Raw genomic sequence first — 14,456 nt, 5'->3', positions numbered from 1 at the left:
ACCACGGAGGGCCCAGTAAGATCGCCCTACCCAGGAACCTGATAAACAGGCTGGAAATCTACCTCCATGAGACCTACGAGGAGTTCTCCTATGAGGATTTCTCATCAATCCCCGGCCATATTAACCGGATTTTCGCCTAGGTGCACTGGGACTATAGAGTGGAGCGTCTTGGGCCGCAGAATCATGAAGTACCGGACATTGTAAAATTTTTTTAAAATACTTGGGACTAAATTGTGAAGAGCCTAAGGCAGAGAAATCATGAGAAACCCTTTGTTAGCATTGTAAATATTCCAGTTTTGTAGCAGATAATTTTTTACTTGTTTAAAGCACTTTGGTAAAAACACATTGTTAATATTATGAATATTCCCGTTCTGTTAAAAATAAATGTTTACATGTTTACAGCACTTACTGCTTGATCCTTCCCCTGATTCTGTGTCCGGGGTAAGGGATGGGGACGGTTGGTACGGGATCTCAGTAAGGGTGATGAAGAGCTCCTGGCTGTCGGGGAAATCAGCGGTGCCAGCGCTGTCGACTGCCTCGTCCTCCTCATCTCCTTCTTCATCTTCCCCGTCCGCTAACATGTCCGACGAGGAACCAGCCGCGGACAATATCCCATCCTCAGAGTCCACGGTCACGGGTGGGGTAGTGGTGGCGGCCGCACCCAGGATGGAATGCAGTGCCTGGTAGAAACGGGATGTGTGGGGCTGGGATCCGGAGCGTCCGTTTGCCTCTTTGGTTTTTTGGTAGCCTTGTCTCAGCTCCTTGATTTTCACGCGGCACTGCGTTGCATCCCGGATGTAGCCTCTCTCTGCCATGGCTTTAGAGATCTTCTCGTAGATCTTAGCATTCCTTCTTTTGGAGCGCAGCTCTGAAAGCACGGACTCATCGCCCCACACAGCGATGAGATCCAAGACTTCCCGATCAGTCCATGCTGGGGCCCTCTTTCTATTCTGGGATTGCACGGTCACCTCTGCTGGAGAGCTCTGCATCGTTGCCACTGCTGCTGAGCTCACCACGATGTCCAAACAGGAACTGAGATTCAAACTGCCCAGACAAGAAAAGGAATTCAAATTTTCCCGGGGTGTGGCTGGTCAGAGCATCCGAGCTCGGACTGCTGTCCAGAGCGTCAACAGAGTGTTGCACTGTGGGATAGCTCCCGGAGCTATTAGCGTCGATTTCCATCCACACCTAGCCTAATTCGATATGGCCATTTCGAATTTAGCGCTACTCCTCTCGTTGGGGAGGATTACAGAAATCGATTTAAAGAGAGCTCTATGTCGATCTAAATAGCTTCGTGGTGTGGACGGGTGCAGGGTTAATTCGATGTAATGGCGCTAAATTCGACATAAAAGCCTAGTGTAGACCAGGGATATTGGCTCACTAAGCTTGGTCTGAACAGGTAATTCCACAGGACCAGACAGGGCCTTAGGCACACCATGACAAACAGGGCCGGCTCTGGCTTTTTTGCCGCCCCAGGCAAAAAAGCCTCTGGCCGCAGGGCGGCGAGCCCCGGCGGGGGCTCCGCTCTTCCCCCGGCGGCCGGGGGGAGGGCGCCGGAGGGGAGGGCGGCCGGAGCCCTGGGAGGAGGGCAGCGAGCCCCGGAGGGGGCTCGGCTCTCCCCCCTGGCGGCCAGAGTGCCGGGGGCAGGGCGGCGAGTGCCGGGGGCAGGGCGGCGAGCCCCGGCTGGGGCTCGGCTCTCCCCCCAGCGGCCAGCGCGCCGGGGGCAGGGCGGCGAGAGGGCGTTATGCCCTGGCTGGGGCTCGGCTCTCCCCCCGGTGGCCAGAGCGCCGGGGGGGAGGGCGGCGAGCCCGGCTGTGGCCCCGCTCTCCACAGCGGCCGGAGCGCCGCGCCGCCCCCCTCCAGGTGCCACCCCAAGCACCAGCTTGGTTGCCTGGTGCCTGGAGCCGGCCCTGATGACAAAGAGTCCAAGGGCTCTGTCCCTGAGGCCCTGCCTCTAGGTCATGGCAGTTCATTTGAGGCAGGAGTGCAAATGTTTCCAGGGCCAGTTTGGCCTTCCCAGGCAGGTGGGGGCAGTCCAGATTGGGACAGTGTGCCCTGGCAGATCCTCTGCCTCATCAGTTAAATCACTGCTAGCACAGGCAGCTCCTATGGCCTCAAGGCTGCTGAGGACCAGTGAGGAATTTCATATTTCACACCTGGGATGTGTGTGGGGGTCTTTGCCCTACAGCTCCCTCCCCCCATTGCCTCCCCCCAACCTCTCCTCCCTACTCTCTGCTGGCAGGTGCCCCTCATAGCCCGCACCTCCCTCCTACCGACGCCCCGCCCCCGCGGTGTCCCGGCTCCGCCTCCTCGCCGAATGCCCCACGCGCCCCACGCCGCATCTTCGCGCACTTGACAGTTGGTTCCGTTAAGCGCACGCGCCCCTTTAAAGCATCTGCCGCCCTGTGCCCCACCTCCTCCTGCCTTTTGATTGGCTGGCGGAGCCGGTGCTCTGCGGTCCTGGCAGCTGCGACTCTAAAGCGCCGCGGTTGCTCCGGCTGCCGAGGGCGGGGGACCCCGGCTCCCTCCCTGCGCCGGCCGGATGCACAGCAACACCTGCCGCTCGGACACCGGCACCAGGCGAGGGAGACACGGGGGCCTCGTCCTCCTCTGTGGCGGCGGCGGCAGCCCGGAGAGCAGGAGGCCGGGAACAAAGGCTCCGCGCCAGCCCCTTCGGCTCCACCTGCCTCCCGCGGCGATGGCTTCCCTCAGCCTTGGGGGGCTGAACGTCTCGGCCCGTAGGAAGAGCGTCCAGTCCCGCAACGCAGCGGTGGAGAGGAGGAACCTGATCACCGTCTGCAGGTGACTCCCCAGCCCCGCGGCTCCTCCCCGCTCTGCCTCCGTCTCGTGCCCGCCCTCTGGGGAGGCGAGTTCCCCACCCCCGCGCAGCCCCCGCAGCTCTGCCCCCAGCGCCGGAGTGTGCCCGCCCCAGTCTGTGCGGCTGAAATCGCTTTCCACCCCCGCGCCCCGCCGCGTGCAGGTGAATGCCCCGCTCCGCCCTCTGGATCCCAGCCCCTCGCCGCGCAGCTGGCTCTGGGCCGGCGGCTGGTCCCCGTCGCCCTGGGCAGCGTGTGTGTCCGTAAGGCTTAGCGCGGGAGCCTTTGCGCGTGACCTGACCCAGGGCTTTGGTGGCCCCTGGCAGCATGGCAGGCTGTGCGCTTGCCCTCAGTGCCTGTTGTGTGTGTGTGGTGCCTGGCTTTGTGGCTGCAGTAGGATTAAAAACGAAGGATGGGAGTCTCCCTCCTGACTCAGCGCCTTTAAAAATGGCTGTTTAGCAGCCACCCAAGGATCCGGCATAAATTGCTTGCTGGCTTTATTCTTCTTCTCTTTTACAAGGCAGTGTGTGTATTTACCTGACTCTAAGGGTAACGCTATTCAAACAAAGTATTGGGACTAGTTCATACTGGTAGCTTGAAACAAGAGGTTTGTTTTTTGCCAAAAATATACTTGTTAGAACTAATAAATATTCACATTATACAGCGAAATCTCTATGTACGTTCACAACAGTTGAAGGAAGAACCAAGATGGATTTTAAACTCTTGAGGATGTTTAATTCAAGTCTTGTCTTCATTTAGGCTTTCCTCCATGTGGTATCTTATATGTTGTGAGGTACAGCTGAATTTCTCCATGCAAAATAATACCTTTAACTAACGGTTCTAATTTTTATACCCACTACATCTATAAAACTTAAAGTAAAGGTTGAAGCTCTCTTATTTACCGTGTTGTACATATAATACAAATATATTTTTACCTACTTTTTAAAGATAATTGCAATAGATGATTACAGGAATGGGTCCATTAAAAACAGTGAGTCTGGATTTAAGTTTTGATGCCAAATCTACCAGTAATGTATGCGTTTCTAATATTTTTAAATTCTTCTGTGAAAGCATAGACTTGACATGATTCTGTATGACTCCAAAATATGTATTATTTCACACATTTCAACAGCTCTTCTGGTGCTGTCCTAGTCTTGTAAATGAGTAGCTTATTTTTTTCCACACGTGAATTATTACCTATTAAATCATGGGAAACCTTGAGTAAAAGTACAAAAATGCTTTTGAATGTGAATTCCTAGCCCTATCAATATAATGTAGAGCCATCAAATAGATTAACTTGAATATTGACTAAAATGCCCTGTAATGACTTTTAACTCATTGAAAATAAGTATATTACTTTATAAATACTGAACAGATATTTAACTGTAGTATCTCTAATATACAAATATTATTCTCTATCTATAGTATAACTTTTACAAATTGAAGCTTTCACGCAGGGATGGACAAGTGACGCGAAATGAATAAAGTGGGTAAGAAACTAGTCAGTTTTGTGGTTGCCCATCGGGTTTCAAGTGGCAGAAATGAAATTCTCCAGTCTTGTCAATTCCACTTGGCTGTTGGGAAAGCAGCAGAGGTGCTAACATGGCTTGCCTCCTCATAGACTTAGGATCGAAGTTCACTGGTTACTATTGCAACCATAAATGCTAGAAAAACTTAAAAAAAAAAAAAAAAAAAAAAAAGGCAGCTTACATTCTGTGGAAAGTGATGGCTTAGATCTCTCTCCTGGTGTTGTGGAAAATTTCCTACTCTCAGGGCCGGCTCTAGGATTGTTTTGGCTTTGGGCGGCAAAAATCTTGGCCACCCCTCCCCCCCCGTTTTTTAATTACCCCGCCTCAACTCCGCCCCTTCCCTGCCTCCTCCCCCCAGGCTCTCAAGCCTGGGAGGTAGGGGGAGAAGCGGCGCCCCCGCCGCGGCCACTCGGAGTCTCCCCCTCCCTCCCAGGTTTGCGAGTAGGGCGAGTAGCGGCACGTGAGCGGCAGCAGCAGCAGAGGTGAGCTAGGGTGGCCGCGGCACATTTTTAGGGGCAGCATTCTGGCGCTGGCCATGCTGCCCCTAAAAATGTGCCGCCCCAAGCACCAGCTTGTTTTGCTGGTGCCTAGAGCCGGCCCTGCCTACTCTCTACTGGAGAATGGTTTTCTTTAGCTGATATTTAATGTTTCTGTGTTGAGACAGTTAAAAGTGACTCCAATATAGGCAAAGAAATCTTTGAAAACTGAGGCAATATAAATTGTCAGCAACAGCAGTGTATGAGTGATTCCTACCTTCCTATAGTCACTCTCTAAAATAACAATGCTTACAGCTAGAATAACATCACCAAGCCTAAAAATTAACATTTTCCACAAACTTTAAATCTTGGGAGAGAGGAGTGTGTGTTCACTTTTAAAGCTGGTATATGTTCCTGATTGATTCTATCCTTTTGAGCTTTTTCAAAGAAAAAGGCAAGGAGTAGTTTTATGGAAATAATCAAAACCCATCTGCAATTATTAAGCCTTTCTGATATTGTAGCATATCCTTCAGTAGGCATGCACTAAAAAACTACAAAGCAGCAAATCAGGCAGCTGACTGTAATATGTTTGAGACAATCAGAAATACTGTTGGTATAAATGGTGCCATTAGTGTACCCTGAGATGATTGAATCAAATGTGGAAAGCTCAGAACCTGCAAGGAAGAGATTCTTCTGCATTGTGATCTGCAGCCTTCTCTTGTGATTACCAGAGAAGATTTCTTCAAATTATCATTCAGCAAAATCTTTAGTATTTCTTCAGCAGGTCTTTTTAAAGTGTCATCTGCATTATTTGGATTTTTACTTGCCCTTTTTACTGCCAATTTTTCTATGCTTGTTCTTCATTAATTAACACAGAATATAGAGGGATTACATAGTCATTTAGAGACTTTTAAAATCTGATTTTTAATATTGTAGATATTATTTATTATGACACATGCAGGCTCACAGTCAGATAAGATAGTACTGTCACATTATTTTCATATAAGAAAATAACTATTGACCCTCACATTTTTGCATAGGCCCATGAAAACAATTCCTTCCCCAAACAGGCTGACTCCTCTCTACCATGATCACAATAGGGTGCATAGGGTTGGTCTGAGAATTTTCAGGCAGAGTAGTCTTTAGGTTTCTCTCGCCTCCTGCTGTAAAAGTTAGGCCCCACTACTTGTAGTGGTATATATGTATAGTTCTGAACATTTAAAGTTTTGCAAGGGACGGTTTGTTTCAAATAAATTGAAAAGGTTGCGGGGAGACAACTTAAATATTAAAAACCATCATATAATTTTAAGTGTGTTTAAAATTTGGAGATCTGTTAATAGCCTCAATGCTTTGCTGGTAATATTGTCTCAGTATGTGTTGAGATTTCACAGCCTTGATGCCCAGCTGGAAACATCAAGTTCTTTGACAAAGTTATCAACTTTCCCCTATAAGGTGGAGATTGTCTTCTGTGTTCTTATCTCAAATCTATAAAGGGAAGATAAAACAGAAGTGATATTCAGCGGTGAAGAGTTTTACAGGATTATATTGGGGTCTCTCTCCCTATCGTGGACACAATACTCAAACTCTCTGGAGAGGGCCTTCAAAAATTAGACTCCTGTTTGCTTGCTTGGATTATCCTAAAGGTATCTGCCTCAGTATAGATGTTTGTTCCAGTATACATAGTGTGCCCATACACCACTTCTTGTTAGAGGTTCCACAAAGAAAAGCATCAAGGTTTGGGATATCTGTATAGATTCCTCTCTTGAATGTGAAAACCATGTGCCAAAGTTGATCAACTCTTTGACACAGGGTGCATTGAACCCCTGAAATGGTATCAGCTGAGGATTCTAAGTATATTACATTGAGATGCTTAGAGTGCATTGAAGATGTTTGTCTTAAAGCAGATGCCTAGCTGGCATCCGAAATGCAGCCTTACATCTCTGCTCTGTAGAGAGAGGTTTCAATGCAGACAGGAACATCAGCAATGAACCACCCTTGGATCCAAAGTCCATATATAAACACAGAACCACCTTTCATTCAAGGATACTTCAAGACCATGGAGTTCAAGGTAAGTGGCATTGGTGTAGAGCCTCAACTATAAGCAATAAGGTGCATAAATTCCAATTTCTTGTGAAAATGTTGTTTTGAGATACTGTTGCATTTCCACACATTGGTGCAAGTAGCTTTGATGCTTCAGAGCTCAAGACTGGTGACTCTTGAGCAGAATTGCATCACAAAGCTAAAACTCCATGTACAGGAGTTGATGTAACAATGCTTCTTCACAGAATTAATGCTGTTGCATGTAAGGCAAGGTACAGTGGGCAAGTACTGCTCCATGGTGCTTGTGTTTCCAAGGTGAGATCTGTTCTGTGACTGTTATTAAATAGAATAGAGACACAAGTGGCTGAGGTAATGAGACCTGGAAAAGAGCTCTGTAGCTCAAAGTCTTCTCTCTCTCACCAATAGAAGTTGGTCTTCCACCTTGTCTCTCTAATACCCTGGGACTGACATGGCTACAACAACACTGCATATGTTAAATAGAATAATCATTGTTTGTCATGCCTCCTTGCTAGGTACCATCAATTCTAGCTGCTTCAATCCTGATAGTCAAGGTATTGAACTTTTGATATATTATCTTGGCTCAGAGCTGCCTCACAAAGCTGGACCCCCCCCCCCAATACTCAGAAGCCTTGAAGTGAGGATCATAACTCAAACCCTGTTTGTCCAGTATAGACAGAGTTGTCCCATGGAAAAATTAAGCCATCTGTGCTTTTCAGCCTGAGATAAGTAGCTTTGATGCAGGACTTCCTGAGTTTGCTGATAGTAGCCAAGACATTACTCTATTCCCATTTGTACTATGTGAATCAGAAATATTGAAACTTGGTAACATTGATCCTGAATTACCTTTATGGTAAATCAAGTTTCATGGCTTACGGAATCTCAACTTGTCACCTCTCGGTATAAAGTCAAAATACTGATGTGACGGGAAGCTGGCAGTGTTTAGTGTGGCTTCAGCTCACTTAAGAACAGAGGAAAATTTCCACAGTATGTATGTACTAGTTACCTGACTTTTTTTTTTTTTTCTGGCCCTTTGAAAGGTGATAGTGAAGAAGAATAATAGTGTAGCAGCAAAAACATCACAATTATAAATGTCTAGCAGCTTCCTTCCGTGTTTTTAAAATAATCTCTAAACTTAGAATCCTCTCTTGTTGAGACATTATTAACTTAAGCCTCTTGGCCTGGATATATCCCAAATAAGGTTCCTGAGCCCTGTTGCAGTTGACTTAAGAAATTTGGGAGAAATTCCTTCTCATCCTGCTGCAAGGATAGAAGAGGTTGCAAGGAAAAGATGGTGATAATCTTCCAGGTCTCCTTCTGACTTAAACATCTTAATAAGGACTCAGAAGGTCTTCTGCAGGTTGGAAAATGCAACCATATCTACAGCTATTTATTGCTGGCCCAGTCCATGACTACCCTGAAGGAAGAGAATGATGTCCTCAAAGGTTGAAATCATAGGATACTAGAAGAGCTGTACAGAAGCACTGGTGTTTGGGAACCTCTTGCTTAAAGGACATTTGTGTGCAGCTAGGGACTGTTGCAGTGGTGGTACAGCTATGCCATGTTTTAGGGTTACCATTCGTCCGGATTCTGCTGGACATGTCCGGCTTTTTTTTGAGTTAAAAATAGCGTCCGGGGGGAATCTGTAAATGTCCGGATTTCCCCCCAATGCAGAGCGCGTGCGGCTGACAGGGCAGCCGGCCGGATCATGCCTCGCATGGGGCTTTGACAGCCAGAGCCCCTTCTCCACTTCCCCCTCCTCTCCCCTGCAACTTGAGACCACTCCCCTCCTCTCTCTCCCTCCCTCCCCCTCCCTGCATTCGCAGATCGCCGGCCGGCCGTTCGCCTCGGGCCTCCGGCAGTCTGGAGCTCCTCCCCCTGCTCCCCCGTCCCCTGCTGCCGAGCCCACTGCTCTGCAGCACTCGGTTCTGAGGTCAAGGGGTCGGAGAAGGGGCAGGGAGGTTCTGGAGGGGACAGTCAAGAGACAGGGAGCAGGGTTGGATGGGTCGGGAGTTCGGGGGGGGCTGTCTGGGGGAGCGGGGAGTGGTTGGATGGGGCGTGGGAGTCCCAGGGGTCTGTCTGGGGGTGTGGATAAGGGTTGGAGCAGTCAGGGTACACATAGGGGGTAGGGTCCTAGGGGGCCAGTTAGGATGGGGGGGAAGGTCTCAGGAGGGGGCAGTCAGGGGACAAGGAGCAGGGAGGCTTAGGTAGGGGGTGGAGTCCTGGGGGGCAGTTAGGGGCAGGGGTCCCAGGAGGGGGCAGTCAGGGGAGAAGGAGTGAGGGGGAGGGTTGGGGGTTCTGAGGAGGGCGGGAAGTGGGAGGGAGTGGAAGGGGTAGGGGCGGGGCTAGGGCAGGACGGGGGCGGGGCTAGGACGGGGCTCCTCCCGTCCTCTTTTTTGATTGTTGAAATATGGTAACCCTACCATGTTTAGAATACTTTTTTCCTTAATACTGACCTTTTTCTGTGAGATTACATCCATTTGAATTGTCTGCTGGTTGGCTAGTGGTATAAACTACTAAGAACACTCTCATCTGCATTGCACTGTGAAAATTGCTGCAGACCCAATAAAGTGGTAATCTAGCCTAGGCCACTGTAGCATGCACAGAGGAACCCAGAGAAGAGAAATTAAGCTTAGCTTTCCTGCAGATTCTAGCTATTGATGGTGATCTGGCGCAATTAGTCTGGTGGCACGGGCTATCTGTGTTGCTCAGGAAATCCAGTGGAAGGTGTGGCACATGCATGCGCGCACACACTATTGTGGGAGCTGATCCACTGCTCAGTTAGGCTGATCGTATGAGCGAGATGACTCTGGTGTCTTGCTGAGGAAATCCAATGGAATACAAGGTGAAAGGATGAATTTGAAATAAGAATCTCTTCCTTTTTTTTTCCTAGCAGAAATGTAGATTGCAGCAACTAGGATCCTTTGGTTGCCCTTGAAGGAGGGTCAACAGACTGTCTTCTGAAAACTCAGTTTATTTTAAGTTCCCAGCAATTTGCCTATGAAAATTCTCAAACTATAAAGTCCTATTTTGAAGAATACTGAGTCTAAAGCAGATCTCATGGATGGATATAGACTAAACTGGAGTCAGATCAGATTCTCACCCCCACCCTGGTCCCTGTAGGGTGGGTTGAGGGATTGAGGTGGCATAAAACAGCTCTAGAAACTTCTGATGAGACTGGGGGTACCAGGGGTGAGGATGGAAATGTGAGGGACTTGTTCAGGGATGTGAAAAGGCTGAAGATTCTGAGCAACGATGCTCTAGGCTGAAGTCAAGCAGTGAGATGGACGTACACAAGACCCATTTCACCTGCCTACTTTTACTATCCCAAATGTTGGTGAAAAGTTTCTCCAATTATTTGGAAAACATCTGAGAGGACTATAAAAATTAATGAGAGAAATTACCAGGGCCAGATGTTTTACTTAATGGAGGTTTTTTTAATTGCCTTGGGGCAGTGTAAAATTTATAATTCATAATTTCCTTTTTGGTTTTGTAAATTAGTATTGTAATTGCTTGTGTCCTGGTGGAGTCTACAGTCCCCAACAAATGTTATTGGCTCTATTGTGCTAGGCACGGTACAGTCTCTTTCCTGAGAAGAACAGGTTGGAGAAACGATGTGTCCGTTAAATATTAAACATCCCTGCCCTGTCAACTGATCTGTAAGAATTCACCATCAACGTGTTTGAGACTCCCAAAAGGTCCTTTAGGAAAACCAGACTTGATATTCCAGATCAATGTTCTGGCAAACATAACACAAGATGCGGTGTTAGTTGGTGCCTGCTACACACCACCAAATCACACTAGGGAACAGGATGACTCCAGCTTAAGTGACTAACTCTACTATATAGGGGAAAAAAGCTGCATGGTTATGGGGGAACTTCAATTTGAATGACATATGATGGAGGTCTCGTTGCAAGTACTAAAACATCCTTGGAATTTCTAAACATTAGAGATGACAGTTTCATAACTCAGTGTTGCAGCCAACAAGAGGGAATTCTTTTAGACCCTTTCTTAACCAATAGAGAAACTGATCACAGAACGAAAAATTAAAGGTTGCTTAGGTACAAGTGGTCATGACTTCATCACATTTATAATATGCAAGCACAATCAAGTCCAGATCAGTAATATACTTGGTGCTGTATTAGGGCCAGTTTCACAAAGCAGAAAACAATTAAGCCAAATCAGCTGGGAGGAAGAACTTAATCAGAAAAATGTGAATTATAATTGGTAATCATTTTAAGAACACCTTATTAGATGGCCGAAAAGCCACAATCTAGGAAGAAGGTTGTACTGGTTTAAAAACTGACCTGGTTTGGAGGGGAAGTGAACACAGCTATAATAAATACATTTTTAAATTACATAAAAACAAATGGGGGGGGGGGGAAGTTGATAACAAATATAACTCAAAGTTAGGAATTGTAGAAAACTGATAAGGGAAGAAAAGGGACACAATGCAAAATCTATGGCCAGCAGTGTTAAGGACAATAAGTGTGGTGTTTTTTAATATATTAGGAACAAAAGGAATCCTGACAACAGTATTGGTCCATTACTAGATGGAAATGGTAGAATGATCAATGAAAAGGCAGAAGTGTTCAATAAACACTCATGTCCTGTCTCTGGGGGGAAAAAACAGGTGATAGTCTCATCATATGAGGTTGATAACTTTTTTTCCTTCCACTAGTATCTTTGGATGATGTTAAACAGAAGCTACTAAAGTTAGACCTTTTTAAAGCAGCAGGTCCAGATAATTTGCATCCATGAGTTTTAAGAGCTGGCTGTGGAGCTCACTAGACCATTAATGTTGATTTTCAATAAGTTTTGGTGCACTGGGGAAGTTCCAGGAGACTGGAGAAAAGCTAATGTTGTGCCAGTTTTTTAAAAGGGTAAACAGGGTGACCCAGGTAATTATAGGCCTGTCAGCCTGACCTCAATCCCGGGCAAGATAATGGAACAGCTGATCTGGGACTTGATTAATAAAGATTTAAAGGAGGGTAATGTAATTAATGCAAATTGACATGGGGTTGTTGAAAATAGATCCTGTCAAACTTATAATAGTATCAAGTTTGTGTGATAAATGTAATAGACTTCTATTAGGTGCCTGTCTTGGTACCATATAACATTTTGATAATTATATCGTTCTATTTTTTTTAACATAGCACACATTAAATGGATTAAAAATTGGCTAACTGATAGGTCTCAAAATGTAATTGTAAATAGGGAATCGTGATCAAGTGGGTGACTTTTCCAGTAGAATCCATCAATAATCAGTTCTTTGCCCTAAACTATTTAACATTTTTTATCCATGATCTAGAAAAAAAAACATTAAATCATTGTTAAAGTTTGAAGATGACACAGAAATTGGAGTGGTGAATAAAGAAGAGGACAAGTCACTGATTCAGAGCGATCTGGATCGCTTGGTAAACTGGGCACAAGCAAACAGCATGCATTTTAATATGGTTAAATGTAAATGTTAGGGCTGTCAATCGCAGTTAACTCACGTGATTAAGTAAAAAAAATTAATTGCGATTAATCGCTGTTTTAATCGTACTGTTAAACAGTAGATTACCAATTGAAATTTATTAAATATTTTGGATGTTTTTCTACATTTTCATATATATTGTATTCTGTGTTGTAATTGAAATCAAAGTGTATATTTTTGATTACAAATATTTGCACAGTAAAAATAATAAACAAAATAAATAGTATTTTTCAGTTCACCTCGTACAAGCACTGTAATGTAATCTTTGTTGTGAAAGTGAAGCTTACAAATGTAGATTTTTGTTTTTGTTTTTTTACATAACTGCACTCAAACAAAACAATGTAAACTTTTAGAGCCTACTAGTCCACTCAGTTCTACTGCTTGTTCAGCCAAGTACTAAGACAAATACATTTGTTTACATTTACAGGAGATAATGCTGCCCTCTTCTTCTTTATAATGTCACTAAAAGTGAGAACAGTCATTTGCATGGCTCTTTTGTAGCTGGCATTGCAAGGTAGGTACTTGCGTGCTAAATATTGGTATGCTCTTTCATGCTTCAGCCACCGTTCCAGAGGATATGCTTCCATGCTGATGACGCTCGTTAAATAATGCATTAATTAAGTTTGTGACTGATCTCCTTGGGGGAGAATTGTATGTCCCCTGCTCTGTTTTACCCACATTCTGCCATATATTTCATGGTATAGCAGTCTCGGATGATGACCCAGCACATGTTGTTCATTTTAAGAAAATTTTCACTACAGATCTGACAAAATGCAAAGAAGGCACCAATGTGAGATTTCTAAAGATAGCTATAGCACTCCACCCAACATTTAAGAATCTGAAGTGCCTTCCAAAATCTGAGAGGGACAAGGTGTGGAGCATGCTTTCAGAAGTCTTAAAAGAGCAACACTCCGATGTGGAAACTACAGAACCCGAACCACCAAAGAAGAAAATCAACCTTCTGCTGGTGGCATCTGACTCAGATAATGAAAATGAACCTGCATCTGTCCGCACTACTTTGGATTGTTATCGAGCAGAACCCGTAATCAGCATGGATGCATGTCCTCTGGAATGGTGGTTGAAGCATCAAGGGACATATGAATCTTTAGCGCATCTGGCACATACATATCTTGCGATTCCAGCTACAACAGTGCCATGAGAACACCTGTTCTCACTTTCAGGTGACATTGTAAACAGGAAGCAGGCAGCATTATCTCCTGCAAATGTAAACAAACTTATTTGTCTTAGCGCTTGGCTGAACAAGAAGTAGGACTGAGTGAACTTGCAGGCTCAAAAAGTTTACATTGTTTTATTTTTGAATGCAGTTTTTTTGTACATAATTCTACATTTGTCAGTTAAACTTTCACAATAAAGAGATTGCTCTACTGTACTTAGGTGAATTGAAAAATGCGATTTGTTTTTTTACAGTGCAAATGCTTGTAATCAAAAATAAATATAAAGTGAGCACTGTACACTTTGTATTGTGTTGTACTTGAAATCAATATATTTGAAAACATAGAAAACATCCAAAAATATTTAAATACAGTGAAACCCCGCTAAAACGCGATGATTGGGCTCCAAAAAATTCAATTGCGCTAAATGCAGGGTTGCGGTATAGCGAGGTTTACCATTTCAAGCCGGTCAGTTTCAAGCCGGTCAATTTCTCTTGGGCAGAAAAGGACTTGCCTTTGCGAACTGCCCATAACAGTAACTGAAAGGGTGCAGCTCCAGCAGCAGGGCTCTCAGCCAAGCAGCGAGAGAGGGAAACACTTGGGGAGAGCAGGGGAGACGTGCAAGGGGCAGAGGAAGAGCAAGGAGCAGCTGGGCAGGAGAATGGCTCTTCTCGCCAAAAGAAGAAGCGGGGGTAGGGGGGAAGAGGCAGTGGGGAAGGCACATTCCGTTTTTTGTTTTCTTCGGCGGCGCTGCAGCCCCTTTTCTTTTTTGCGCTTCCGTGGCACTCTGGCCGCTTTTTTCTTTTCTTTTTTCTTTTCTTTTCTTTTCTTTTTTGTGTGTGTGTGTGTGTGTGTGTGTGTGTGTGTGTGTGTGTGTGTGTGCGCGCGCCTGAGTCACTGATGCTGGTAGGGGTGTCCTGCATCTC

General features: G+C 45.7%; 1 protein-coding gene across 1 annotated transcript in view; it reads left to right on the top strand.

Annotated features, from left to right (window-relative positions):
* The first annotated feature begins 2,698 nt into the window (after positions 1-2,698).
* Positions 2,699-14,456, top strand: part of RUNDC3B (RUN domain containing 3B) — a 169,254-nt gene continuing 157,496 nt past the window's right edge. The window contains exon 1 of the mRNA XM_026649339.1: positions 2,699-2,802. Within this exon, the coding sequence (XP_026505124.1) occupies positions 2,699-2,802 (104 nt within the window). The remainder of the gene's footprint in view (positions 2,803-14,456) is intronic.

Source organism: Terrapene carolina, unplaced genomic scaffold, assembly GCF_002925995.2.
Source record: "Terrapene carolina triunguis isolate 2854851 unplaced genomic scaffold, T_m_triunguis-2.0 Scaffold84, whole genome shotgun sequence".
Taxonomy (NCBI): Eukaryota; Metazoa; Chordata; order Testudines; family Emydidae; genus Terrapene; species Terrapene triunguis.
The sequence above is the reverse complement of the archived record's forward strand: the minus strand, read 5'-3'. Positions and strand labels throughout refer to the sequence as shown.